The 24,585-nt window shown below is 53.5% G+C and overlaps 2 protein-coding genes and 1 long non-coding RNA gene across 4 annotated transcripts; 1 reads left to right on the plus strand and 2 right to left on the minus strand.

Annotated features, from left to right (window-relative positions):
• Positions 1 to 249: 249 nt before the first annotated feature.
• Positions 250 to 9,173, minus strand: SH3BP1 (SH3 domain binding protein 1). Its single transcript, XM_072349059.1, has 18 exons — positions 8,859 to 9,173; positions 7,123 to 7,165; positions 6,772 to 6,876; positions 6,083 to 6,159; positions 5,709 to 5,820; positions 5,556 to 5,632; positions 4,985 to 5,120; positions 4,320 to 4,388; positions 3,892 to 3,982; positions 3,532 to 3,674; positions 3,346 to 3,457; positions 3,177 to 3,258; positions 2,912 to 2,992; positions 2,688 to 2,804; positions 2,457 to 2,554; positions 2,135 to 2,264; positions 1,886 to 1,998; positions 250 to 716 (listed from the first exon to the last, which is right to left on the minus strand). Exons 1-18 carry the CDS (start codon positions 8,918 to 8,920, stop codon positions 436 to 438), a joined length of 1,929 nt encoding a protein of 642 aa, XP_072205160.1. The 5' UTR covers positions 8,921 to 9,173; the 3' UTR covers positions 250 to 435.
• A 1,220-nt stretch (positions 9,174 to 10,393) lies between these two features.
• Positions 10,394 to 20,428, minus strand: GGA1 (golgi associated, gamma adaptin ear containing, ARF binding protein 1). The gene is made up of 17 exons (XM_072346662.1): positions 20,284 to 20,428; positions 20,116 to 20,200; positions 19,933 to 20,008; positions 19,202 to 19,300; positions 17,825 to 17,948; positions 17,220 to 17,323; positions 16,188 to 16,268; positions 15,679 to 15,816; positions 15,466 to 15,547; positions 14,942 to 15,049; positions 14,492 to 14,647; positions 13,626 to 13,690; positions 13,307 to 13,482; positions 12,913 to 13,196; positions 12,501 to 12,670; positions 12,207 to 12,317; positions 10,394 to 12,035 (listed from the first exon to the last, which is right to left on the minus strand). The coding sequence occupies exons 1-17, from the start codon at positions 20,312 to 20,314 to the stop codon at positions 11,925 to 11,927; spliced, it is 2,001 nt and encodes a 666-aa protein (XP_072202763.1). The 5' UTR covers positions 20,315 to 20,428; the 3' UTR covers positions 10,394 to 11,924.
• A 1,610-nt stretch (positions 20,429 to 22,038) lies between these two features.
• LOC140263830 (uncharacterized) lies at positions 22,039 to 24,187 on the plus strand. 2 transcript variants are annotated; one of them, XR_011905969.1, is made up of 4 exons: positions 22,043 to 22,163; positions 22,252 to 22,307; positions 22,458 to 22,687; positions 22,815 to 24,187. It is a non-coding gene; the product is annotated as an uncharacterized lncRNA (long non-coding RNA). The 2 variants fall into 2 exon arrangements; XR_011905968.1 differs by having other exon boundaries at positions 22,039 to 22,307.
• Positions 24,188 to 24,585: the final 398 nt, after the last annotated feature.

Raw genomic sequence — 24,585 nt, forward strand, 5'->3', positions numbered from 1 at the left:
TAGGGCGCGCTGGCTGATTGGCCAAGGGCACCCCGCGGCTCGCTGGAGCAGCCGCAGCCGCCGTTACAGGGAGGGTCGAGCTGCCGTTGTGGCCCGGCCCGGTGGCAGCGCTCGCGGTTGGGTATTGCTTGGAATCGCGTAGTCGCGACACGTACAGATATACATATATATATACATGTCCACGTGTGTGCGCAGGCATATATATCTTCTTAAAAAATAGAATCTTCTCACAGGCAAACCAGCCGGACCTGTGCCTGGGCTCCACCAGGCGATGCACTCTGAGGCGACGGCAGCCAAAATGGCTGCTGCGCGCCCACCTGCAGCCGCGCCAGGCCCTGGTGCGACGCTCCGCACCGTGAGGCATTCCTCACCCGCAGCACAAATACCGCAGGGACCTTCCCTTCCCGGGGGAACATGAGCAGCCCCGTGCCTCGCTCAGTCGTTCTCTGTCGTTGTTGATCCAGCTAAAGAGCTCTGTGCCTCCGCCGTGCCTTCATCCGTGGCGCAGTCCGGGTTTTTGGCGGCGGGAGGCCCCGGTGACGTGAGGGATTCACGGCTATGGCGCGGTGCCGGCTGTGGGGGCAGCGGTGGAGGGACGGAAGGAGCGCCCAGTCGTCGCGGCCGGGCCTTGGGGCTGCCACTGCGCTCAGGGATTGAGCTCCGGGCTTGGGCTACGGGCGGTGGCCCTGTGGGTCGGGATGGAGCCGGGCGCTTGGCTGGAAAGAGAGCATAAATCATCTCATTTTGGTCATAGAGCATCTCATTTTGGTCACAACAACCCCAGGCAACCCTACAGGCTTGGGGAGGTGTGGCTGGAAAGCTCCCAGACGGAAAGGGACCTTGGTGTGCTGATGGACAGTCGGCTGAATATGAGCCAGCAGTGTGCACAGGTGGCCAAGAGGGCCAATGGCATCCTGGCTTGTATCAGGAATGGTGTGGTGAGCAGGACTAGGGAAGTCATCCTGCCCCTGTACTCAGCATTGGTGAGGCCTCACCTTGAGTACTGTGTCCAGTTTTGGGCACCTCAGCACAAGAAGGACATGGAGGTACTGGAGCAGGTCCAGAAAAGGGCAACAAGGCTCGTTAAGGGCTTGGAGAATCAGCCCTATGAGGAGAGGCTAAGGAAGCTGGGGCTGTTTAGTCTGAGGAAGAGGAGGCTGAGGGGAGACCTTATTGCTGTCTTCCAGTACCTGAAAGGTTCTTACAGTGAGAGTGGGGCAGGTCTCACTACTGACTTGTGACAGGACGAGGGGAAATGGCCTCAAGTTGCGCCAGGGCAAGTTTAGGTTGGATATTAGAAAGAACTTCTTTACAGAAAGGGTGGTTAGGTACTGGAATGGGCTCCGCAAGGAGGTGGTTGAATCGCCATCCCTGGATGTGTTTAAGAGCCGTTTGGATGTGGTACTCAGGGATATGATTTAGCAGAGGTTTGTTGTTGTTTTTTAAGAGATAGGCTACTGGTTAGGCTGCGGTTGGACCTGATGATCTTCAAGGTCTTTTCCAACCTGAGTAATTCTAATTCTATAAGGAGGACATGGTGCGGGTGTCTGTTAGGGCAGGATGCCCCTTGCCTAGCGTAGCAGAGTCCCATTGTTAGCCCATGACACCCATGTGGGTCAGACATCCCACTTTTTTAGGCCTTTTCCCCACCCTCTTCAGTTCACAGTGAGACATGAGCTTTGAACAGAGCGCCTCCCATCCCAGAGTTCCACCTTAGCTGGGGATGGAGAGCAGAAATCTAGGGGACAGATTGAGGACCTTGTCATCCCATGTGGCGGCCCTTGTACCCCATCTTGCAGGACATGGTGAGATAAGGATAAACTGGAGAAGGTGGAGGTGTCTGCCCTGGAGGCTTTTCCCAAGCATTGTGCTTCCATGTCCTAACCTTTGCGGGCGGTGTCATTGGCTGGTGTTGAAGCTGGCAGCACTGAGGCTTCAGGGGGCGGCTTGGTCACCACTGGGGAAAGCGGCTGGGAGCTCACTTCAGAGTCATTTGTGCTGGAGGAGAAAGGGACAGTTGGGGTGCTCAGATGATGGTTCAAGCCAGCACCACAGAGCATGGTGGTCCTGGCCTTGCAGCCTGCGGGCTGGGGTGGAATAGAGGTAAGGAGCTTCCTGCTCCTGCCAGACTTACGCCTCTTCATCCAGGGGAGATGGAGAGCAGGCTGGGGGTGATTTGGGAGGAAGCTCGTCTACCGGGGCAGCCTCATTGAGTCTGACATCCGCAGGCAGCGTGAACATCCCTGAGATGTTGAAATCTATCTCTGCATGGAGAGAAAGGCCAAGAAGTGCTTACTGCACCCCTGTTGGACATTGAACATGCCCCAGGAGCAGACTCCACAGCAGGAGTCTGGAATGTTCTTCATCCATTCTTCTGCTATTTGTGGTGCTTTTCCTATGTTCCCTTCACCCTCTGCTATGGTCCCCAAAGATGGAAGGACAGAGTGAAGGCCTACCTCCAGGGAAGAGTACGTCTGCGTTCTGGATGAGGGCTTCTATGACTCCCACCACCTGAATGGAGGAGACTGAGGCCAAGTCTAGTTGCACAGGGTCTCTGAGAGGCAGAGGTGGGAGAGCCATCAGGGAAGGAGTTATGGGGAATTAACCCATTTTATGTTGATTCTGGAGGAGTAAAGCCCCAAAAGAGGGACTCTCTCCAGAAAACCTGCGATCCAGCCATTCCTCACCCTGTGCTTTGCTCTGGCCACAGCAGGTTGGGGCCCAGCACTATGGCGATGTTGCTGGGGGTCATTTTATTCACATGCTGGTGCTCTGCCAGCTTGGCTAGAAACTTGATCAGATACCTACAGGGTAAAAGGAGGACAAGGAGACAGTGAGTGCACCCTCAGGAAGGGAATGGGTGCCCCTGGTGAATACTTGGGATCAAAGAAGCCCCATCCCACAGAAACACCTCAGATTGTTGTAGCTTTCCTGGGGCAGGCGGCTGCAGGTGTCTCTCAGGCTCTGAATGCGGTCGTCAGTGTCCTTTAAGCTGCAGAACAGAGAAAAAGAGAGCTCAGACTGCTTTGTAGGACAAAGATGGACTTGGTGTATGAGGTAGAAGGGCTGATGATGCTCATGATAGGTGCTGCTGTATCTTCTTCACTACTTCTCTCACCCCCAAAGTGAGAAGTCAAACAGCTGCTGGGCTTTTGGGCTTGTGAGCCCTGACCCACCTGGCCACTTTGATCCATTCATCATAGAGCTTGAAGGTCATCAGAGGCTCGGGCAGCTCCCGCAAGTAGGATTTTAATGCACCTGGAGGGGGAGCGGGGAGGTGATGGGGGCTGGGGGACAGTAGTGATTGACTGCCCTCATATCCCTGCCCCATGTCACTGCACCCACCGGCCACAGCGTGGGAGTCCGAGTAAAACTCCTCCAGGGCATTAGAGCCACTGGCCAAGCTGCTCTTCAGCTTCCTCAGCACGGAGGCACCTGCTGCTAGCCGGAAGAGTCCCTGGGGATGGAGCGAAGGGATGCAGGGTGCTGTGGAGTATTTTTAGGGAGTGTAGGATGGTGAGGGCTGCCTACCTCCTCTTTCATGCCCGAGGCCAGCAGCATCATTACACAGGCCTCGATAGGCAGAGCGATCTCTCGGCCCAAGTTCTTGAGATGTGTCTGCAGGGGCACGCCGTAGTACCCTACCACTGGGGTTTCTGTGGTGAAGGAGGGCTCTGGGAGAGACAAGGAGATGTTCTTAAGGATTGGGGTCCTGGTGGCATCCAACCATGGTGGCATCTCACTCCAAAGCTGCGGTTAGCTTGGTGGAGGCAGTGCCCACCATCCCATGGTAGGAGGCAGCAGCAGACATGGGGAAAAGGAGCTACCTTTCCCAGCCTTGCTGGCTGTTCTCACAGCCACCCCCATGCTGCCTCGTAAGTGACTGGGTACCTTTCTGGCTGTGGCTGTCCTTCAGCTCTGTCAGAGCTGAGTCCAGAGATTCCAGCGATTGCCGATGGTACTGGGCTTGGATTTCCAGCAGCTGCCAGACAGGGGACAAATAGCCAGTGCTCAGCTTGGCACTGTCTCCTCTCCAGAGACCCATCCCCAGGACACAGCACTCATAAGAAGAGAGCAACCAAGGAAAGCAAAGATGCTGCAGGAAGAACTGCAAGGGAAATCCCTTGGATCTGTGGGACCATGTCTATAGTGGTAGATAGGAGACGAATTAGAGATGGCGATGAATTGGGACAACTGCTCTATTTGGAGGCAGATTCTAGTGCATGTGGCACTTTGTTCTGGCCAGAGGGCTTGTTGCAAATGGAGACAAGGCTGGATATACCCCAGGAGATAATTCACATGCTAAGAGGAGAACTTACTCTGATGAAGTAGCTGGCATAGCTGTCCTCTTTGGTGGAGAAGTGGTAGAGGTCAGCCATGTACTCATCCTGGGAAGGGAGACACCAAGAAGAGCATCCTTCCCCCTCCTGCCTGGCACCCGAGGGAGAGGGGATGCCTTCAAGAAGCCCCTCAGGAAGGTGATGGGAGGGCAGGCTGGGGCTGCATGGAGACTCTTCCTCACCCTTGTTGCTTGTGTTAAGGTCATAGCAAAGACCTGCCCTACCACGAGGCCCTAGAACTTCACAGGAGGATCTCCCAGCTATGGTAGACTCTGACAAACAAGGCTCTTAAGGAGAAACAGCATGGACATGTAGAAAGATGATGGGAGTCAGTCCCCTGTCATCCAGCACAGACCTCAGCTCAGCTGGATCTCACCCAGGGAGCACCCTATGATCTTTCTGCTCCAGCCCCTGGAGCCTCCTCTCTGCGACAGCTTATGCTTGAGATCTTTTAGTTTTGTTCTTCCCCAGGCCTAGGGCATCTCTCTGTTTCCACACTGCAAGGGAGCTGGTTGCTTGCGCAGGGTAGGCTGCGCTGGCTGGCTTGCTCTTGGTGTGGGTGTCACCTTGGGTGGAGCTGCTGGAGAAGAGCAGATCTCCAGCCCTGGAGCTGCCCCAAGGAGGAAAGTCAGTGGTGTGCTCACCTTGCACTGCTCTACCTTCCTCTTCACCTCCTCCTCCTCTTCCTTTAGGATCTCCAGTTTGTTGGCAGCAGAAGATGCCCCTGGGCCAGCTCCAGCTCCTGTGCTGTTACTGGAACTCTTGACAGCTTGGTTCAGCCTTTGAGGTGAGAGAGAAGAAGCAACACCCACAGCCTTATCAATGGGGACATAAGGTTAAATATTAGGAAAAAATAGTGAAATTAGGAAAAATTTATTCTTAGAGTGGTGATGCATTGGAAAAAGGTGCCCAGGGAGCCAGTGGAGTCACTTTCCCTGGAGGTGTTCAAGAACCATATGGATGTGGACATGGTTCATGGGAGTGATGGGGATGAGTCGATGGTTGGGCTAAACGATCCCAGTGATCTTTTCCAACCTTAATGGTCCTATGATTTTGTGATTCTATCAGTGTGGAGAAGGGATTTGGGGACAAGTTACTGCCTCTTTGGCTTCACTCCCGTCCCTGAGAGATTTGCTCCCTGTACTGGCAGAGGGCAGTTGTCTGCTCCTCTCCTCCAACCCAGTTGGTCTCCCATGGGCACACTGTGCTCCATACCGGCTCTTGATGGCATTCCAGTCAGAAATCAGCTTCTGGAGGGTCTTCTTGCGTTTTAGGATGATGGGAAGTTCCTCCTGGAAGAGAGGGGTCAGGGTGAGTCTCAAAGGTTTGGGGATGGAACACTGGAGCTGGGGGGTTGACCATGGCTACCTCGCTGAGCTTGTTGAGTGGCTGCAGGATGTCACGCTCTATAGCGATCTCAAACTCAGCCAGGATCTTGGCCAGCGAACTCTGGATGCAGCAACCCATCTCCAGGGCTCTCCTGAAAGGGAGAGAGGTGAAACAAGCACAGGCTGGAGCCAGCCTCCAATCCAACATCCCTTACCATACCAGTACCCATGTGGGGACCCAGAGCCAGCCCCCATTCCCCTTCTGTGCTTGCAGGCTGTCCCCTCATCCCCCTTGATGCTGGTGTTTTCCATGTTCTCAGGACAGGATCTGACAGCCTGGCTTGGAAGTGAAAGCCCCAGAGCCTAGGTAGCAGCTCAGCTAGGTTTTTGCCATCTTTTCCCTCTGGCACTTACCCAAGGCTGGACTCTGTATCCAGTTCCTTGAAGCTCTCAGCCATCGTTGCAGACAGAGCCATCAAGGGTAGCTTCTTCTGCATAGAGCCATAGGTTTGGGAAAAGAGATGATGAGCTGATGTGTGGCAGCTCGCTCACCCTGAGGCATACTACTGTGAGCAAGGGACAGATGGCCTCCTAAATCTGCACTGGTTCCCCACATCTCCCTCGGTCCAGCTCCCTCTTGGACTTGGGGTCAGAGGAAGAGCCCTCTCGATGTCCCTTTGGCCAAAGCCAGGACATAGTTGGCTAAACAGCTGGCTAGAAATTCTCTCGCCTTCTCTGAAACAGTGGAGGACTGTGGGACTGATGGAGGACTCTACTAAGCCCTGCCATGGCTTCGGGCGTATGGCGGAATTTAATGTTAAGAATAATTAAGCCAAGCTGGGAGAAAGGGTCAGCAGTATCATGGGGAGGGCTTGGGAAGGCACAGGGCTTGCTTTCCAGACAGGAACTGGTGAGCACCAGCTGGGAAGGAGGTGGCAGATTCAAACCAAGGAAGAGGAAGCGGTGATGTACCCATGCCCAGCTGCACCATGCTCACCACAGGAGTTCAGGAAAGGACATGGGTGTAAGGGTTTTGTAAAGGTGCTATCTAGGACTCAGGAAGCACTTTGGCCCCGGGTTTGTGGTGTCCAAGGGACGCTTACCACTCGCTTGTCCATTTCAGCACCGCAGTGACCCTGCAGACAAGCCTGGAGCCGCTTGGACACGGTGTGAGCCGCTCGCTTGGCTGGCTCGATCCTCTGCTCGATCTGGGGGTGGAAAGGTGGCACCAGTGAGCCCTTCTTTGTGGCAGGGGGGCATGTCAGAGCAGTGCTCGCTGACACAGCCGTGCTGGATCTGCCAGTGCTGTGCCGAAGCTGCTGCGTTGGCCCTGGAACCGCCCTCTAGCAGGCAGGAGTGTTCCAGCCCCATGACAAGGAGGTGCCTGTGGGGAAGATCGCAGGTAGGGATGGGACATGTCCCCACGTGCGGGTGCAAGCTGGCACTCGCCTCACCTGCAGCAAATCTTCTGTCAGGAACTCGGTTGCTTCTTGGGCTCTGCAAAGGGAGAAGAACAAGCCATGAGAAGAAGTGGGGGGACTTCCTCCCACATCTCACCCTCCCTTCTTTGAGGTCCTGATAGGAGGTGCTGGCTATGGCTCAGACCATCCTACAGGGTCTACAGGGAGAGTGAGCCCAGGAAGAGAGCACCAGGAACAAGAGAAGCAGCTCCCATCAGACTGGGCTTCAGGTGTCTCCCCGTCAGGTATCTCCTCATCAGACTGGGGTTCCAGCTCAGAAAACTCAGCTCAAAATATGCCAGTGGGTCGGGGCCACTGCTCTGGTGAGAAGTCTGGGGGTAAAACTTTGTCCTGACTGCCTCTTCCCAAAGGCAAATCCAAGGCAGCTCCTGCTGGAGCCCTGTGGCCATCTGTCTTTGCTGGACACATTGCTGGAAGTTGAGGTGCCGCCAGGACTGGAGCAGCAGTAACACTGTGGAAAGGCTGGAGTTGTAGACCAACACCAGCCCCCTGCAGGGCATAATTGAAGGCAGCTTTCTGGTTGGTTTTGCAAGCAAGTATGCAGAGTGAATCTTGCAAAGGAAGCTTATGGTTTGCAGCAAATCCTGATCAAAACCCAGTTCAAACCCTGATATCCGAGGCCACCAAACCTCCATGACTCTTCCCATAGGGGAAACCTTGCTTAGTGGACCCATGTCCTTGTTGCTCCCTGGAAACCTCCTCTGCTGCTGCTTTATCCCCCTGCCCAGCCACTTCACATTTCTGTTTTCAGCTCCTGCAAGAACTGACATGGGACGAGCTGCAGGAAATGGGGGTGGTTGGCTTGAAGGCAGCCAAAGTCACGTGAGATCACAGCCCCGTGGAGGAGAGGCTCTGCGGTGGGTGAACTGCTCTTTTCGGAGCTGCACGAGCTACGTAGGACCTTCTGCACACCCAGCCTCAAGTGAAATGGATGCACATTCAGCACAGAGACGGAAAAGCTCTCTTCCAGGTTAGAGAGGTGGGAGAAGAGATTTGGTTTGCATTGGGAAAGGCAAGAAGGGCAACAGGTGACCAGGTTGCAGCTCTGCCGTGGTGGCTGAAGGCCCTTGATGGACCTGGAGCTGGTCCCCATCAGCCTGGTAGGGCTCAGGAGTCTGTGTGCCTCTGTGCAGAGGTGGTTGCAGGAAACAGGGAGCGAAGGGGCTGGGGAAGGAGGGCCCAGCCCTGGGTTTTGCAAGGGGAGAGCTCTGGAAAGCCGAAAAGAAAAATAAGGAAGTGATGGAAGTGAGACTGAGATGTAGGAATACATTTGAAGCTGATAGTCCTCCACAGGAGCTCCCACACGGTGTCCACACTGCTGGCCAGATGCAGGGCACCAGGCACCCATCTAAATGGAGGGAGCAAGTCCCAGCTCCTTTTGGACACCACACATCCTAGGGCATGTGGTTGGAGAGACCCTGCCCATTGCCCTCGTGTCCTGCAGAAGCCAACCTCCATGGGCAGCCAGGTTGTGGAGCCCATCCCTGGTGAGCAGCACCAAGCCACCATCCCACTGCACTGCAGCAGCAGGGAGCTGGTACCCACAGCCCCTCAGCTTATGCTGGAGATGCTTTAAGCCAATTTCTCACACTTTCCCTCTTCCCTGGCCACCTGGGTGCCTAATCCAGCCTGGTGCCCCCCCGCCTCCCTCAGGCTCTATATCCTGCTCCCTCCCAGCTCACCGACCCTGGAAGTAGAGAAGTCCTTACCGGCTGGTGGCATTGGGATGGGACAGCTGCTGCCGCATCCGATTGAACTGCCTCTTCATCATCTTGAGAGACGAAGCTCAGCACCCCTCGGTGACGCTTGGCATGGGACGCCCACAGCCCTTCTGTTCTGCAGAGCTGCCGTTCCCCGAGCACCTCTCCCTCCTTGCTCCTTCCTTCTTCCCCGGTTCCCTCTTTTTCTTCTTGCCGGTCTGTCCCCTCCCCTGTCCCTCCCCGAAGATGCCCTGCCTGCTTTTTCTTCCCCTCCCTTGTGCTCTGTCTCACGGTCCCTCTCTTTTTCTGAGCTTCCTTCCTGGCTGCGGATCAGGTAAGAGCGGTTGAGGGCTTTGCTCTGCTCTGTGTTCCTGTCACCACCCCACAAAGTATAAATAACTTAAGCCCAGCCTTAAAGGGGAAATATTATTGCATCAAACACATAACAAGGCAGGACAGGCACATGCTGCTGCTGAGCCCAAGCGGGAGGCCCACGCTCTGTTTCACCCGCCTTGCCATGTTTACCACCAGCTGCGGTGTGGGAGGGCACTTCAGGGTGATGCACACCCCACACTACCAGGTCAACCCAGCACCCACCCCTCTGCAGATGGCGAAGCCATCCCTTCCCCCTTCCCCTCCTGCCCTGCAAGGTTGCATGGTGACCACAAGCTTCACGTTTCCCTCCTTAGCGTCACTCGCTCTGCAGAGCTGCACTCAGCTCAAGCCACACAGTGCAACTTTTCTCCATCCCCCCGCCCCCCCCACACACAGATTTTGCTCCCACTCTGCATGATGCAAAGCTTGCCTTCCCTCTGGCTACCTGCAGCTTTTCCTCCTCCTGCACTGAGAGCAGAGGCTAAGCTATGTGGAACCTGAGCAGGGATGGGAAGCGATCGCTCCAGCTGCGCCCCAAAGCCTGGGGCTGCTGGGCTCTGCTTTTCTTTACTGGAAGGTGCAGTAGAAGCGATGCTGGATCCTCTGTTTCCAAGGGACATGGCTTAGCAGGCAGTATTGGCAGGCGGTTGGTTGGACTAGGTGATCTAAGAGGTCTTTTCACACTTTAATGGGGGAGACCAAGCAAGGGAATGCTGCCTGAGCATCATCTTGCTCTAAACCCTTCAACCAAGTGGCCACCCACGCCTGACTCCCAGCAACCAACCCCCAGCTCTGCACCAAAACCGCCCTAATAGAGCTGCTTCCGATCAGCAGCCTCAGGGAGGAGGAAGTTTTGCTGCAAAGCCACCAGCCTGCAACCAGCCCTGCGGCTTGGGAGCTGCTCATGAGCTGGGGGGCACCGGCTCCTGCCCAATGCTTTCCCCCAGAGAGAAGGAAGCAGAGAGCAGCTCGTAGCGTTGACAGGGCCTGCTCTCAAACAGGAATTGAGAGCAGCTGGGGGGACTTCCACCATTCACTCTCCCTGCTCATGAACCAGCGAGGCCCAAGAGGAGCTGGGGCAGGACAGGAGCTGGCAACGACCCCACACAGGGTCAGGTCAACAGCTCCTCAGTGCAGGCAGGGGAAAACGCAGTGAGAAGGCAACAGCATCAGGAAAGAACTCTTTTATTTTCCATAAATACAGCAGATTTGTCGCGCCGGGCGTTTTTTAATTGTTTTCTTCCATGTGCAGAATTTGCACTGAAAATATATACATGTCTGTTCAAGAACCAGATCTGCAAAGAAAAAACAAAAACAAAAAACCCCCATACAAAACCCTGAAAAGAGACCAGAAAGGGAAGTAAGACACAGCAGAACCTCAGCATAAAGACCTTGCTTCCCCCTCTTCTCCACCACGTGGCTGCACCCAGTTCCCACCTTCACTGCCCCTTAAGCAGAGAATACAAAGCACCTCACTCATCTCCATCACGTGCAGATTGCCTTCTACCTCCGACAAGCTAGAGCTGTTTGCCCCTAAGACCCAGCCAAAACTAGCTTAGAGGTGGGAAGCAGCTCCTATGGTCACAAGTCCCATCAGGACACGGATTGCCTAAGACATGCCACCCCCTGGTCTCCTCCATGCCTGCAGATCCTCACTCTAGTGTCACAGTGATTGGGGGGGCTGGAGTGAGCCCCCTCTGGGCAAAGGGGCACAAGGCACAGCTGTACCCCAGTCCCCGCAGTACAGAGCCTGGTGGTGCCCCCTGGCGATGCTCAGAGCCTGACTCCCACTCTCTCCCCTCCCGGGCCTCAAGGAGAAAGGATTCGGCCCCACTGAAAGCCCCTTGTGAATTGTGTCAGCCCTGTGAGCAGCAAGGACAAGCAGGCGATGTTCCAGCCACAGTCCCAAATGCTTGCTGCAGTAGCTAAAGCATTGTGGGAAGATGTGTGCTTCCTCCCAGCAAGACTTCAGTGCCCAGAAGCCAAGGAACCAGAGCTGAAGCAGATGGGGAGGCACAGAGTGAGCCCTTCCCAGCTCTCACCTCTCACCAACAGCTCTGCCTGCTATTGGAGAGAGGGAGCTAGGGGAAGATCTCCCCCTGACCCCCAAGAGCAAGGATCGCTGCCCGCCCTCTGGTGTTGGGAAGACACCTAAGTCCTTGTTCAGTTCTAGGGTCATCCCATCAAACAGGAAGCCACCACTAGGGCCCAGCTCCAAGGCTGGGGGCAAGGGAGGATACCCCACGGCTCAGCATTCACTAACATGAGAGAACAATGCAGAGCATGAAGCAGCTGAAGGGTTGGGGAAGAGGGGACGGATAAGGGAAAGTATCTTCCTTTGCTAGGCCTTGCCTATGGCTGAGGCTGTTAAAAGTTTCCTATCCTTGCTTCCCGCTGCACCCAGAGGGGGAAAACAGGGTCAGAAGAGATGCTGAACAAACTAGAGAGGGAGGGGTGCCTTTGGAAGAGCAGGGAAGGCAACTGTTCAGCCACAAGAAGCTTGACTGCACTCCTACTCTTGTGGGATGAACATCTCCTGGTGTCTGCTCTCATCCTGGAGGCACGCTCCCTCTGGCACTCGCCCGGCTTATTGGAGAATTGAGTATGAGCAGCAGCCCCCCACCCGCCCTCCCCCTCTCCTCAGGGCTGCTCCAGCCCCACAGGGCCAGCTTCCAAGTGTAGTGCCTATGCCATGCGGCCCTAGAGGTTGCCCCAGGACTCTGGTGGGGGGAACTGGTCCACATCCCCCATTTCATTGTAAGTTTGCTCTCCCATGGTGAAAGTCAGCTTGTATCGTAGCCTCACTTTCTCCTGGAGGTAGGGGGAGAAAAGATAAGCAGTCAGAGGGGAAGGAAAACGTGAAGGACAAGTCATTCAGGTCTCTAGGAAGCTGCACTGAGCACAGGGAATATGGTCATTTCAGCCTGTTTCAGGCAGAGGGGAGCAGGGCTTTGCCTAGGCACCAAGGGATGGTGCTGTTACCTTCTGTGGGTTAGCAAGCAGCAGGACTTGTGTGATGGCACTGGGATGGACAATGGGGTTGAACGCCGGCAGCTCCGTGCCTGAGGGTGGCTGTAGTTTCACCTTCATCACCTAGGGAGAAAGAAAAGCATCCCACATTGCTGAGGGACGTTACAGCTGGAGGCCCTGTCAGATACACAGAGCTTCCTCTTTCTAATGAAAAAGAAATACTGTGTTGGGTTCTGCTACACAGAGCTCTCCTGCAAAGGGAGAATGGGAACTGTCTGTGGACCCAAGGCCCAGCAGTTGCCTTACCTTGGGGACAGCAGACTGAAAAACAATGTTACGGATGGGCTGCGGGGCCGTGCTAAGCATAGAAATCACCACCACCAGCACGTCGGGCCTCTCGGGAAGGGCATCCTTAGCAAAGTGGAAGAGGATGCGAAAGCCATGCTGATCATACACTGTCACAGGAAGGATGCTGCCTGCGGGAAAGGCGGGGACAGGCGGTAGTCAGCCAAGAAGGAACTGGCAATCCTTCCCATCAGCCACGCTCCACACAAGCAACAGAGATACAACCTCCCTGAAATCCAACAGGCAAGCTTTCTCACATTCTTCAATTTATGCATTCTCTTCATACCCTGGTTCAGTATTTCCCCCCCTAGTTTGTGTGGTGAGCTTCCAAACAGTCAGTTTCCCCCCTTCCCAGGCTTTCATCCCAGCTCACTGGGTTTAATTGACTCCAGAGGCACAGTGATGTTGGCCAGTGAGATCTCTGGGGGCAGCGTGGAGGCAGGAGGCTGTGGTGGGACTGAAGTACTTCCTGGTGGCGTGGTGGCTACTTTTGTTAGTGTAGCAGGAGCAGGCAGCTCTGAGTTCAGGGGCAGCGTGGGGTTAGGGGAAACACCCTGGAGCACAGGCAGAACACTGGAGTTTTGAGCTGTGGTGCCAGAGCTGCTCCGGTTCTGAAGATCCCTCAGAGTGAGCCGGGGAGGTGGCTGCTGCTTCTCCCTATAGATTTAGATAGAGCAACAAATGAAACAGCACTGAAATGTTTGTGGCCAGCATCCCAGAAATGAAAAGGCTGGGGAAAGATGCAAGCTTGCCCCGATCCTACTCACCATCGCACTTGCTGGGACTCTGGAGGCAGAGACTGTTGCAGCAGAGTCTTGCCCAGGAGGTCCAAGTCATCCAGGCCACTTGTGAGAGTAGGTTTGGGGGAGGATGTGCCTGCATCTGCTTTGACTGGTGCTGATGCCACAACAGGGGTGATGCTGAGCTCAGTGCTATCTGATGACTGCAGAAAGAGTGCACAGAAGCCCCCAACCCAGCAGGGTTCTTTATCAACATCAACAATCAGACCAGAGATACGTCCTTACCTACTCCTTTTGTTCCTTCCACCACCCACCCCTCCAGCTTCTCCAGCTCTCAGCATGTTACCTGGAAGCTGTTCCAGCCACTGCTGTCACCAGCATGAGCAGGATGCGGTGCTGGATCATTCAGGCCTGCCAGAAATAAAAGCAAAAATGAAGCTCATCTGCCATGTGGGTAAAGACACTTAAAGGGGCCTGAATGAGACATCTGTAACAGATTCCTCTGGTCAGGGAGGACACAGAAGCAGCAGGGCAGAGTCACCAACATGATCTCCCATCTCAGGCCTCCATCTTTGCATAGGAAGGAGCAGGGAGGGTGGTATTTTCTCTGCCCAGAGATCCTCACTCCGAGTCTAGTTCCCACTGCAACGGATCCCACTTTCACATGCAATCCAGGGGATCATACTGTCTACTTCATGCTGTTGTACTCAAAGCACCTATCCTAGGAGAGAGCACTTTGCTGGGAAAAATAGAACGCTAGAGCTATCTAGGAGTGCTACCTCACAGGACTTGCAACTTGCATTTGAACAGCTCTAGAAGTCCCTGTGTGTATACTGTTAATGTGTTTACACTTTGTAGTTGATGTCACATGAAGAGCTGGAGGTGATCTACCCTTGTGATGCCATCTGCTGATGGACACTGCATATCAGTCTTGATTTACCTGACAGGTCAGTTTCTCCACAGCAAATCAGAAGGTACATCCCCTCTAGGTTCTCTGGATATCAGAAAAACACTATGGGATTGAAGTTCAGAATCAAGCCAGAATCTTTCCTGCCTTTTCCCTTGCTCTAAGTGAGGGTGACATCTTGGTTTTTCATGAGTCACCTCTCCCAGAGCTCTCCCTCATTCATGCTCCCGCCACAAGAACCATCATCCACTCAGACTTCCCACGGCGAAGGATGTAATGGGAAGTTTTTGTTCTGGTCTTCTCACCTAAAGACATAAGTTCATCATCCAGTAAGGAAACAGAGCCAGCTTGGTCAGGCACAGGGACTGCTGAACCACCTGAAAGGGTGGGCAAGGCTGGGTAGGAAGGCCCTGTTGCTGGGAGCTCCAGTCCTGACAGATCCAGAAGTGCAGAGGTGCTGCCTGTGAAGAAGACACAAGGTGAGAAGGATTGGGATAAGGTTTCAGTCTCAGAGTGCTGAGATGCAGTTCCCATCCTTCTTCACACTTGGCAGAAGGAAATCCTCATCTGTTCTCTCTCCCAGTTCCCTCCTTTCATGCAACAGTCATCTCCACAAGCCATTCCCTCGTCTCATCAGCCCATCTCTGACATCCTGCAGGTATCCCCTTTCCACTTCTTTCGATCTTATTTAACACCAGAGGAAATCAGCAGTAGGGTCTCTGTGCTTCACCTCCCTATTCCCCAAGTCTCCTCACCTCGAAGAGGACCGGCCACCATCTCCCCGTTGACCTCTTCTCCCGACACGAGTTGCTTGTAGAGATTGATCACCTGTGTCAGGTTGTCGTTGGCTTGCAGGATCTCCGCTGAAATGGAAGAGGCAGAGGTTTAAAGAGGTTTAAAAAAGTAAATAACTCAAGACAGTGACTTTTATACCCATCTCAGTCTGTTTCTTCAAAGTAAGGCTCAAGGAGCTGATGATATCCCACCACAGGCAGCACTTTTGCCTCTGCTGCTGCAAACCCCATCAAAATACATTGACAGCTTTAGCAGGATAAGCACAAACTTACTACAACAAAGTGAATGAACGCTGCTGACTGGGGTCATCTGCCTCCACCTAGCGCCAAGCCATGGAATTGCCAGCCTACAGCAAGCTGCCACCACAAGAAGTGGCAGGCTCCTAACAGATGCTGTACTATAGGCAGCCCAAGCATTGACTCCCTAAGAGAAGATGGAGTGAGAAGCAGAGAGAACAAGAAAGATCAGGGTCAGGTCTGCTTACCCAAAGCTTCATCGTTGTCTTCTGTGTCACTGGCAAGCCGGAAAAGCATGGGTCTCATGCGCTCACAGCGCTGATACAGCTCCTGGGGGAGAGAAGGGGCACTGAGATGAGCAGCAGGATATTCAGATAGGATACAAAATAGGCAGGAGGAACACAACAAAAACAACAGTCTCTGGTAAGCCCAGGGAGGACACTGGGATAGCTTCTCCTCACCTTCATCAGGTCCTCATTGCTCTCTGTTGTCTCCCCCTTGCTGTAGTTTGTCACCATCTCTGTCAGCAGCTTCACATTGTTGTTCACCTCCTCAATGGCATTCACCCTCTTGGAGATCTTTTCCATGCGCTTCTGGTCCTGGAGGGGAAATGCATGGGGAGTGACATCCTTGCTTGTCAGCAAGTGTGAGAAGGACGGAAGGCTGGGCCAACCAACACACCAACTCCCTGCCTTTAGTTACAGCAACTCTGCCCCCAGAACAGATTCCCCATCAGTGGGAAAACCCCAGGTTATTTCTGCACTAGCACTTGCCAGACAGGGCTGGAACCAGCACAGAGCTTGTGCTGCGAGAGCTCCACCCACAGTCATTTCTCCAAGTAGCCAAAGGATGGCACAAGTCATACAAGGACTCTTTGGCGCTGCTGCTGAACAAGTGATCCATGGCCCCTTTGGTATCGAGCACTGTCATCCAGGCCATGGCTCCCTGCCCCCTTTTTCCTCAGCCATACCTCCTGAACCATCTCCTTAATGAGCTTGTTGGCAGCCCGAAGGTCCTCAGGATGAGAACTTTTCAGGAGACGAGCCAGTATCTGCAAGAGAAGAGGAATCTCTGAGCCCAAGCTGAGGGATGGCAGCTCTTGCAGTATGAGAGCTAGTGGCGATGCCCTGCGCAAGAGACCACGGAGAAAAGTACAACTTGTCTTCCTTTCCCCATTGTGGCTCCGGTTGTGTAAGAGAGGTCTTTCCGTGAAAGTCTCCTGCATTCAAAGCCTGTCCCTCCCTGCCTGTTACTCACAACAGAGATCCTGGAGCACAGCAGCACGAATACTGCCACAAACAAAGCTTGTTTTACACAGGGAGATGTCATGGGATTGTGATGGGCTCCTATTCTGATCTCCTCATGTGCTCATTTTTGCAGCTGTAATTGGCAAAGAAGGAGACCGACCATTTTCTCTCCTCCATTGTCACTGAACAGTCCTTCAGGACATCTACAATTCCCCATTTGTGATCTATGAAAACAAAATATGTACCCTGCAGCAAACTGACATCACTGATAGAAACAGACCCAGAGAAGCCTAATGCTTGCTTAAACATATCAGAGGTTTATCTGAACGGTGATGTGACTGATAGAAAGGCAATATAGGATGAATCCAGGAAGATACAAGTAGCTGGACAAATAGCAGACTGCAGTGCTGTGAGTGGAGAAGAGTTAACAACAGCATCTAAGGCTGGGATTTACTTAAACCTTATGGACAAATAACTCTGGAGCCTGGAGAGAGCAAATCAAACCTCTCAGAATCTGCTGGGCTAACATCAGCGCGTTACCCATTGCACCATCCCTCACTTAAGAGTTCCAAAGGTCAAAGAGACCCACATGCCCCACCTCAGGCTGTTTCCTTTGTCATGATCTTGCAGTAGGCCCTCAACATTCCTTTGATGCATTTCCTGAAACAAAAGTCTTGACTCTTACTCTGAAGCACAGGAGACCTCAAAACAGAGAAGATATTGCCCTCTGCTCTTTGCTTGCATAGACCTCTTACCTTTGATTTCTCCTCATCATCAAAAATGATGTTTTTGGGCCGAGGAGGAGGAGGTGGTGGAAAAGGAGCATCATCAGGCAGTTTGGGGTCAGATTTCACAATGCCTGCAGTAGAGACCAACAGAAATATCAAGAGGCCTCACCCACAGCGAGGGACACACTACCACCTAGGTCAGTTCTGCCCTTAACAGCTCATCAAGCCTAGCTGGAATGGAGGGGATCAAGGTCTGCTTCTGCCATCCATGATCTTAAATTGTGCTGTTATGCAAGTACTACCCCCTTCAACACTGTCCTGTCTTTGAAAGCACTCAGTACTACCAAAGCACTTCTATCCCTTCAGCACCAATCCATTCCAGTTCACCACCTCCTGTGGGGAACAAGCAGTATTCTCCTCCAACCATTAAGCACATCAGACCCCCAGCAACTCCTTCTGCCTATCCAGGAGCCCCAAGGCATCCATTTCTTTGCCAGCCCTTTCCTGTGGAGTCTGGCAGATCTATGGATATGCTGGGTCTGGGCAGCAGGTGTGCAGAGCCTGTTTTAAATTCTGCTTGGATGAAAAAGGACCTTCCATCCATCTTCCCCTTCCAGACCTCTGCTTCTCACCTTGTTTCTTCAACATCTGGTAGGCCTCCAAGATCTTCACCTCATGAGGCAGCCCCAGTGTCCAGCTGTACATCAGCTCCAGGATCTTTGATTTCACTTTTTCTGGTGTCCGGCTGCCAAGATACTACAGAAACAGAGAAGAGGTGACTTGAAGCTGATCTGAGCTGTTGCAAGCCCAGTCTGTTCCCCTCCTCTCCTCCCCCAGAAGTGAGACAGTTTCCAACGGCACAAGGAGGAGGAAAGAGGAAGCAAGCAGGAAAGCTCACGAGGCCCTTGCAACATGTCCTGTGCCATGCTTGGTTTCCACTACAGGAGATGGGAGAAATGCTGGGCCAGCAGACCCTTGGCAACACGCAGGGACTGGTGGGAAATGCTCAGGAAAGTCCTCATCACCTTGTGAAAGAAATCATGCTGCTATCAGAAGCTGCTGGGAAAGACAACCCTTCAGACAGCAGGTCTGGGAGGTGAGGCGAAGGACTGTAGGTGACAGTCCCTAGGGCAAGGCCCAGCACACCCTCAGCTGCACTCGGCATCACAAAGTGACTGACACTCTTTGTAGCAAGCTGGTAAACCACAAATGTCTCCCTGCTGGATGCAGCTTTCCCACTACTGTGCTGCCATCCTTCATTCTTATGTCATGGGTCTGCTGTGCACTGGTAGTAAAAACAGCGAATGTGCTGCCAGTGGCTTTAGGCAGATGCCATCCTCTAGATCACCCCAGCAAGATGACTGCAGAATGATACCGTTGCAGTCCCTGGATATTCAGATACTCATCCACACAGATCACAAGCTGTGACTGACAGCCTCCAGTTTTCCTTAGTTATATTTAGTCTGTTTTCCCTTAACTCCATCCTTGCTGGCATCATGAGCTGACTGCCCTGGCTGAATGGAACAGTGTGCCCAGTATGTGTTGCTATAGGAACAGCAGCATCAGCAGAGGAGCAGGTAAGGACCTAGTCCTTCAGATGGATTTGCCAGAGCAATGCCAACCAGGCCTGGGCTTGCCCTCAGTGTCTCAAACAGACTGGGATACCCTGCAGAGATAAGAGCCACAGTGTCAAAGATGAGGGAGGTTTCTGAGCACAAAATGCAATGAAGGTGACTCTGCACACGCAGATGGGCTCAGAAGTCACACAAGTGCTGGTTGCATCAGGACTAGCTGGCCCTCGGCTTCCTGCAACAAAAATCAGCCTAGAGCAGTGGGTGAAAGCTCTGCTTCCCACTGGAAAACCCAACAGAAACATGGATTAAATCTCTTCTAAGCATGGTCCCATTTTCCCCACACTCCAAAAGATCTCTGGCCCCTCTGCTCCATCACTTCTTTCCAAAGCTCTCTTTCCACCATCATCATCTCCAGAAGGATCCCCTGGGACCCACCTTAGGTGACACCACCTTGATGAGCTCGTTAAGGAAGCGGAACTTGCCCACCTCGTCATGGAAGCGCTTGCCGCAGCTCTTCATGCAGGACTCCAACACCTGGGAGAGGATGAGCCCATGAGCTAGGTCAACATCTGGCTTCTCGCCATGCACAGAACCTGAGCCTTTCCTTACAGCACCTCCAGGGATGGGGCACCTATAGCTTCCTTGGACAACCTGTCCTGTCGCCTCACCGCCCTCCAAATGCAGATTTTCTACCTAACATCAATCTAAATCTCTCATTTTGTAGTTTAAAACCATTTATCTCTGTTCTATCGCTATTAAGCCATGTAAAAAGTCAGTCCCCCTCCTGCTTATGAACTCCCTTCAAGTATTGGAAGGCCACAGCGAAATCTCCCTGGATTCCCAGCTCCCTCAGCCTGTCTTCATAGGAGAGGTTCTCCAGCCCCTCTGATCACTGTGGAAGGGGACACCCTTAACTCAGCAGAGCCACCCTGAGGCAGAGAGCTCACAAACCCCACGGCTGACAGATCCACAATGCGATAAGAGGAATGGAAAACTTCCCAATGACTCCCACGTTCCTCCCTAAGGACAAGGCCTCCCCCACCTGTCACCCTCCGCCGGGTGCTGCCACCGCCACTTCTCTCCCACCACATGCATCAGGGCTTTCCCAGAGCATCGCAAACCCTTAGTGGCTCACCCCCACCGTCCTCCATTACGTCCCGCCTTACCGTGAGGGCTTGGATGGCCTCCCATTCCTGCGGGGACTGGATCTTGTGTGCAAGGAGCCGGGTGGCAAGCGGAGGGCTGGAGGGAGAGGAAAGCTGTATGATGATCGAGGAACGGCCCGTACCCGTGCCACAAGCTGAAGGCACTGCCAAAGCACCGCACCGCGATGCGTGAGGCCCACTCACCCCTCCAGCTCCTTGTTGAGCTGCTCGCAGAACGCATTGATGCCATCCCAATCCAGCTCCTTGTTCAGCGGGTTGGTGGCCTTGTCTGCGGGCGGCAGAAGGGCAGTGTGAGTGAGGCGGGCCCCCTCGACCCCCGTTCTCCCCCGCCTGCCCCCCGCCTGCACTCACTGATGCGCGCCTCCAGCGTCTCGGCCTCCATGGCGGGGCCGCCGCCGGCCCATCGAGAGAGCCCAGAAACCTCTAGAGCGCCGCCGCGCCGCCGGCTCCACCATAGAGAACCGGAAGTCGGAAGTGCAGAGCGCCGCCCCGCGCGCCCCCTACCGTGACACCGCCCGAGTTACCATAGAGTTGACCGCACGGGGAGGAGAGAGAGGCGCGGGAAGAAGGTCCTCCGGGAGGAGGGGACCGGGAAGGGAATGAATAGAGCCGGAAGCCGACCGTCACACGGAGCCCGACCGGAAGAAGCCCTTCTATTGTCAACTGAAGCTGCTTCCGGCTGAGCCTCAAACGACTTCCGCCTCGTGAGGGAGCTGCGTGTCCTTTAAAAGGACACGAGCGGGCCAGCTCCGGCGCATGCGCACTGCGTGCCTGTCCGGTCTGAGGGGAGCGGGGCCCGGGCTTCAAAATGGCGGCGGGGCTCGGCGTTTGGAAGGCGTTATAATGATATCAGGCCCGGTTTTGCGCCTTTGGAGCAGTTGTTTTTAATAGTTGTTAATCTTCTGTCTTCTTCCTGCTCGGTGGAACTTAAATCCGCCGGGAATAGAATCCTCACTTGCAGAGGAGCTGCCCTGCTGTCACCCCGATGGCTTCTCCATATGGGTAGCCATTGTGTTCAGGGGAAACTTATAGGCCATTTCCGACTACCTCCTATTCTTTGTTTAACTCTTAACCTCCTTACCTTACAAAGTTCTTTTTTTTCAGGGCCTTTCTTAGCGAATCACCACGTCCTTCACTGCGTTCAGGCACGGTTTACCTGAGTTATTTCGGTCCTATGAGTCACTCCTGCCTATTACTGCTACCTCTTCAGTTTCTCTCTGAGGATCTTAAAGTCATTTGCAGGAGGCCGGGATCTCAGTACTGCTGTTGTAGGTCACATGTGAGCAGTGCCGAAGGTGCGTGTCGTCTCCTGACCCAGCAAGCAAATGGAGCTATGGGGTTTTTTTTCTGTCTTTTGCTCAAGTTTCAGTCTTTACATGTTTATTTTCCTCGCTTTGGCATCAGCCGGTGTTAAGCGAGCATAAAGCGAATGGCAGGCTGCGCCTCTCTTCGGCTGGCTGCAAACAATGGCGAGTGAACTCATCCGTAACACTGCTGTTAGCTGCAGCATTTCAGGCCTTTCTTTTATTGCTTAGGAACTTGGCAGGCTCCTTCCTCTTCGATTGCATCTGCTTTCTGTGCAACTTAGATGAGATGTCAGGGAGAAGTTTTTTTTACCAAGAGGGTGATGAGGTGCTGGCACAGCTGCCCACAGAAGATGGGCCCCATCCCTGGAGGTTCAAGGCCAGCTTGGATGGGGCTCTGGGCAGCCTGAGCTGGTGGGTGGCAGCCCTGCCCATGACACAGGGTTGGAACTGGGTGATCTTGAAGGTCTTTTCCAACCCAAGTCATTCTATGGTTCTATGAAAAAGCTTTTCACAGTTCTGCTCCCCATAACCGAGCTTGATGCCTCCTGAGAAAAACCTTCCTCAACTCATTTATACTGACAGCTGGAATCCCAAACAAGATTTAAAGCTTAATGGAGCGAGACGCTCCGTATTGTAATTAACGCTGATCCAGAAGGAAAATACTGGAACTATAATTAGCTTGTAGCCAGTTGCAGAGGAAAGTGATTACGCACAAGCTGGAGGCCCGGCTAGTTTGCGTGCCAGGGAAATAGCAATTTGGGCTGGGAGCTGCTTTGTCCCACAGAGGGCAGCAGCAGGCAGGAGACTGGCTGCTGCTGCTCAACCGTGGCTTGAAGCCACATTTGTGGTGAATCACGGCACAAACAACGCCGGGGAGGGTTGCAGGAATGTCTGGGTGTGCTTTGCAAGGGTTTTTCCAGGCAGGTAAGCCTCCCCATCTGGCTGGCTGCATCCAGACAGTACCGCTCCGTCACCTTCATTCTGCTCCCACATTTGTTTGGTTTCTCTCCAGCGCATCTCAGTGAACCGTGCAATGTTTGCAGATGCGCTCGTGTGCAGGAGATAGAGGTATGGTGTGCTTCCTGTTGGCTCTGGCCAGCGGTGTTCCCTTTCCCCTGCCACATTCCTCTTTCTGTGGCAAGGCTTTCTGCCAGAGACCTTTCACTTTCCTGACAATATTGTGGTCTTTTGTTCCCTTTTCTGCTATCCCTGCTCCAGCTGACTGCAGTGGGCAGTTCCTGTGTTTTTTTGGCTACTTGCCCTTGAATCAAGGCTGGCAGCTCGTCTCTTGACATCGCCTCAAACCGTGATGCTCTGGATATGCAGCCCTGCTACACCTGACCTTTGCTCATCTTCCTTTTGCAATACTTCCAAGCACCTTCCCCAGTGGAGCGTTGCAATTATAGAGCCAAAGTAAAGAGCTGCGTACTTCTCCAGGGGGAGAGCAGGTTTGTGCTCTTTTCATCTAATAGGAAGTTTCTTCTTCCCTTGCCTATGCAGCACTTTCTTGTGGCGTGCAGTCATCACCAGGATCATTCCCTTTCATTTATTTCAGCGTTTCCCTTCTTGCTGCAGGAAGGCCTGTCTCCAGTGATCAAAGGCAACTGCAGGAGGAGAATGAGGAAGTGGAATGCTGGAGAATGGAATAGAAAACTTGGTTGGAAGATCTCTGCTTGGAGTGAGACTCAAGGAAATGCATACCCGTGTTTGCTGCCTCTGTTGTTAGTGTCGGGGTAGCAGAAGGTAAACTCCTGCTGTTAGGAGTAGGGATAGAAGCCGAACTCCTGGCTGTGGCCTGGGGGCTGATGTATTATGCATCTGGGTAAGCCAAAATCAACACAGGGAGAGGAAGATCTGCCAAGTCAGAATGAGAAGAGCCTGGAAGGCTGTAAGGACCACCAGGGGGAGCATTGATGAAGTCATTCTCTCTGCGCAGCTTCTAACTGGAAAAGATGCTCTACTGATAACGTGCACTTGGGATTGAAGTGTTGAGAGAGGCACTCAAAGAGGTGAGCAGTTTCACCTGTTCTCACTCCAGCCCCGACTTGCTGTCTTATCTGTAGTGGTTTGAAGAGATGTAGTTACAAAACACAAGTATTGGAAAGAAATGCATCCAGAGCCTGGATTTTGCAGAGGGACAGTTTGGCTTTAAAGAACAGCAGGAGGGAGAAGAGGAAAAATCCTATTGCTAAGGCATTTTTTTCACAGGCAGCCAAGCATGGTTTGAGCAGAGACCAGCGACATGACATGAGGAATCCTGGAGTGGATCGGGGAGCCCAGATGCAGCAAATCCCTGAGCCCATCTGACAAACACATCCCTGCATTGCAGTGACGATGAAGTGTGTGACTTAGCAAAGCATTTACTGGGGATGTGTAGTTCTGCAGCAGCCTGGGGAGCGCGGAGATGCAGCCTTGTGCAGTCTCTCCTCCCGACGCAGCATGTGGAGGAGGCATTCCCACTGCAGGGTGCCCCGGTGCTGTGTGCTCCTGCTCTTGGATTGTGCTTGGAAGCTGGGTGAGCTGAACAGACACTTTTTGGCCTGGGATTGAAAATCCCATCTTGGCAACAGTCCTGGTTTGGCTGCAGCTGCCTCATGTTCCCCTGGAAACTTTAGTGCTGGCTCAAATCTGGACTGCAAAATGGCAGGAGCGGTGGCTCTGTCTCCAGCCTGGCCATTCATCCTTCTCTGCTTGCTGTGGATCCAGTGCCAGGGCACAGCAGGCATGAGGCTAGGAATAAAAAGGGAACTGAAACCCAGGTGGAGGTATAGAGTTGTGTGTGTATTTCTCAAGGGTCTTCCCAGCCTTTTGTGCGCTCTGGCATGGTGTGGCAGATTTCGTTCCTGGGGACAATTTGGGGACAGTGTGGGCTGGGTACTGTTCCCAATAGACTCACAGTGTCACCGAGTGTTTAACTCTGTGGTTGAGAGCCGTGCCCTGCTCCTCACTCTCAGCGCCAGGAGCAAAACAGCTCAGTCCTGTAAGCCTGGATCTCACTTTTGAAGTGCAGTCCCCTGCAGCAGCTGCTGGAGGCAGCCGGAGCCTTTGTTTACGTGCTAATCCTTCTCCCATTTCCACTTTTCCACTCTGAAGAGGGAAAATGTCACAAAACAGGTTGAAGATGAGTGGGTAGGGTGTGAGCGTGCGCTAGGCTGAAACTGGGAAAGGTTCTGTCTGCTGGGCAGGGCTGAGCATGCAGCGTGACTCAGTGTCCCAAGCCCCATGCTGTGGGTTGCTGGCCATGTTTGACCTCCTGGCTTGTGGGGTGGGAGAAGCAGTGCGGTGATGAGGCAGAGATCATAGAATGATGGAATACTATGAGCTGGAAAGGATCCATAGGGATCAT

This window comes from Excalfactoria chinensis, chromosome 1 (genome assembly GCF_039878825.1).
Source record: "Excalfactoria chinensis isolate bCotChi1 chromosome 1, bCotChi1.hap2, whole genome shotgun sequence".
Lineage (NCBI taxonomy): Eukaryota > Metazoa > Chordata > Aves > Galliformes > Phasianidae > Excalfactoria > Excalfactoria chinensis.

Coding starts and splice junctions, on each gene's coding strand:
- SH3BP1 (XM_072349059.1), bottom strand. CDS start 8,920: ATGATGAAGAGGCAGTTCAATCGGATGCGGCAGCAGCTGTCCCATCCC. Junction 6,160..6,771: donor CTGAAATGGACAAGCGAGTG/GTAAGCGTCCCT, acceptor GGCTCTATGCAG/AAGAAGCTACCCTTGATGGC. Junction 2,993..3,176: donor GAATGGATCAAAGTGGCCAG/GTGGGTCAGGGC, acceptor TCTGTTCTGCAG/CTTAAAGGACACTGACGACC.
- GGA1 (XM_072346662.1), bottom strand. CDS start 20,314: ATGGAGGCCGAGACGCTGGAGGCGCGCATCA. Junction 20,009..20,115: donor CTCAACAAGGAGCTGGAGGG/GTGAGTGGGCCT, acceptor CTCTCCCTCCAG/CCCTCCGCTTGCCACCCGGC. Junction 15,548..15,678: donor GCAATGAGGACCTGATGAAG/GTGAGGAGAAGC, acceptor TCTCTCCCCCAG/GAGCTGTATCAGCGCTGTGA.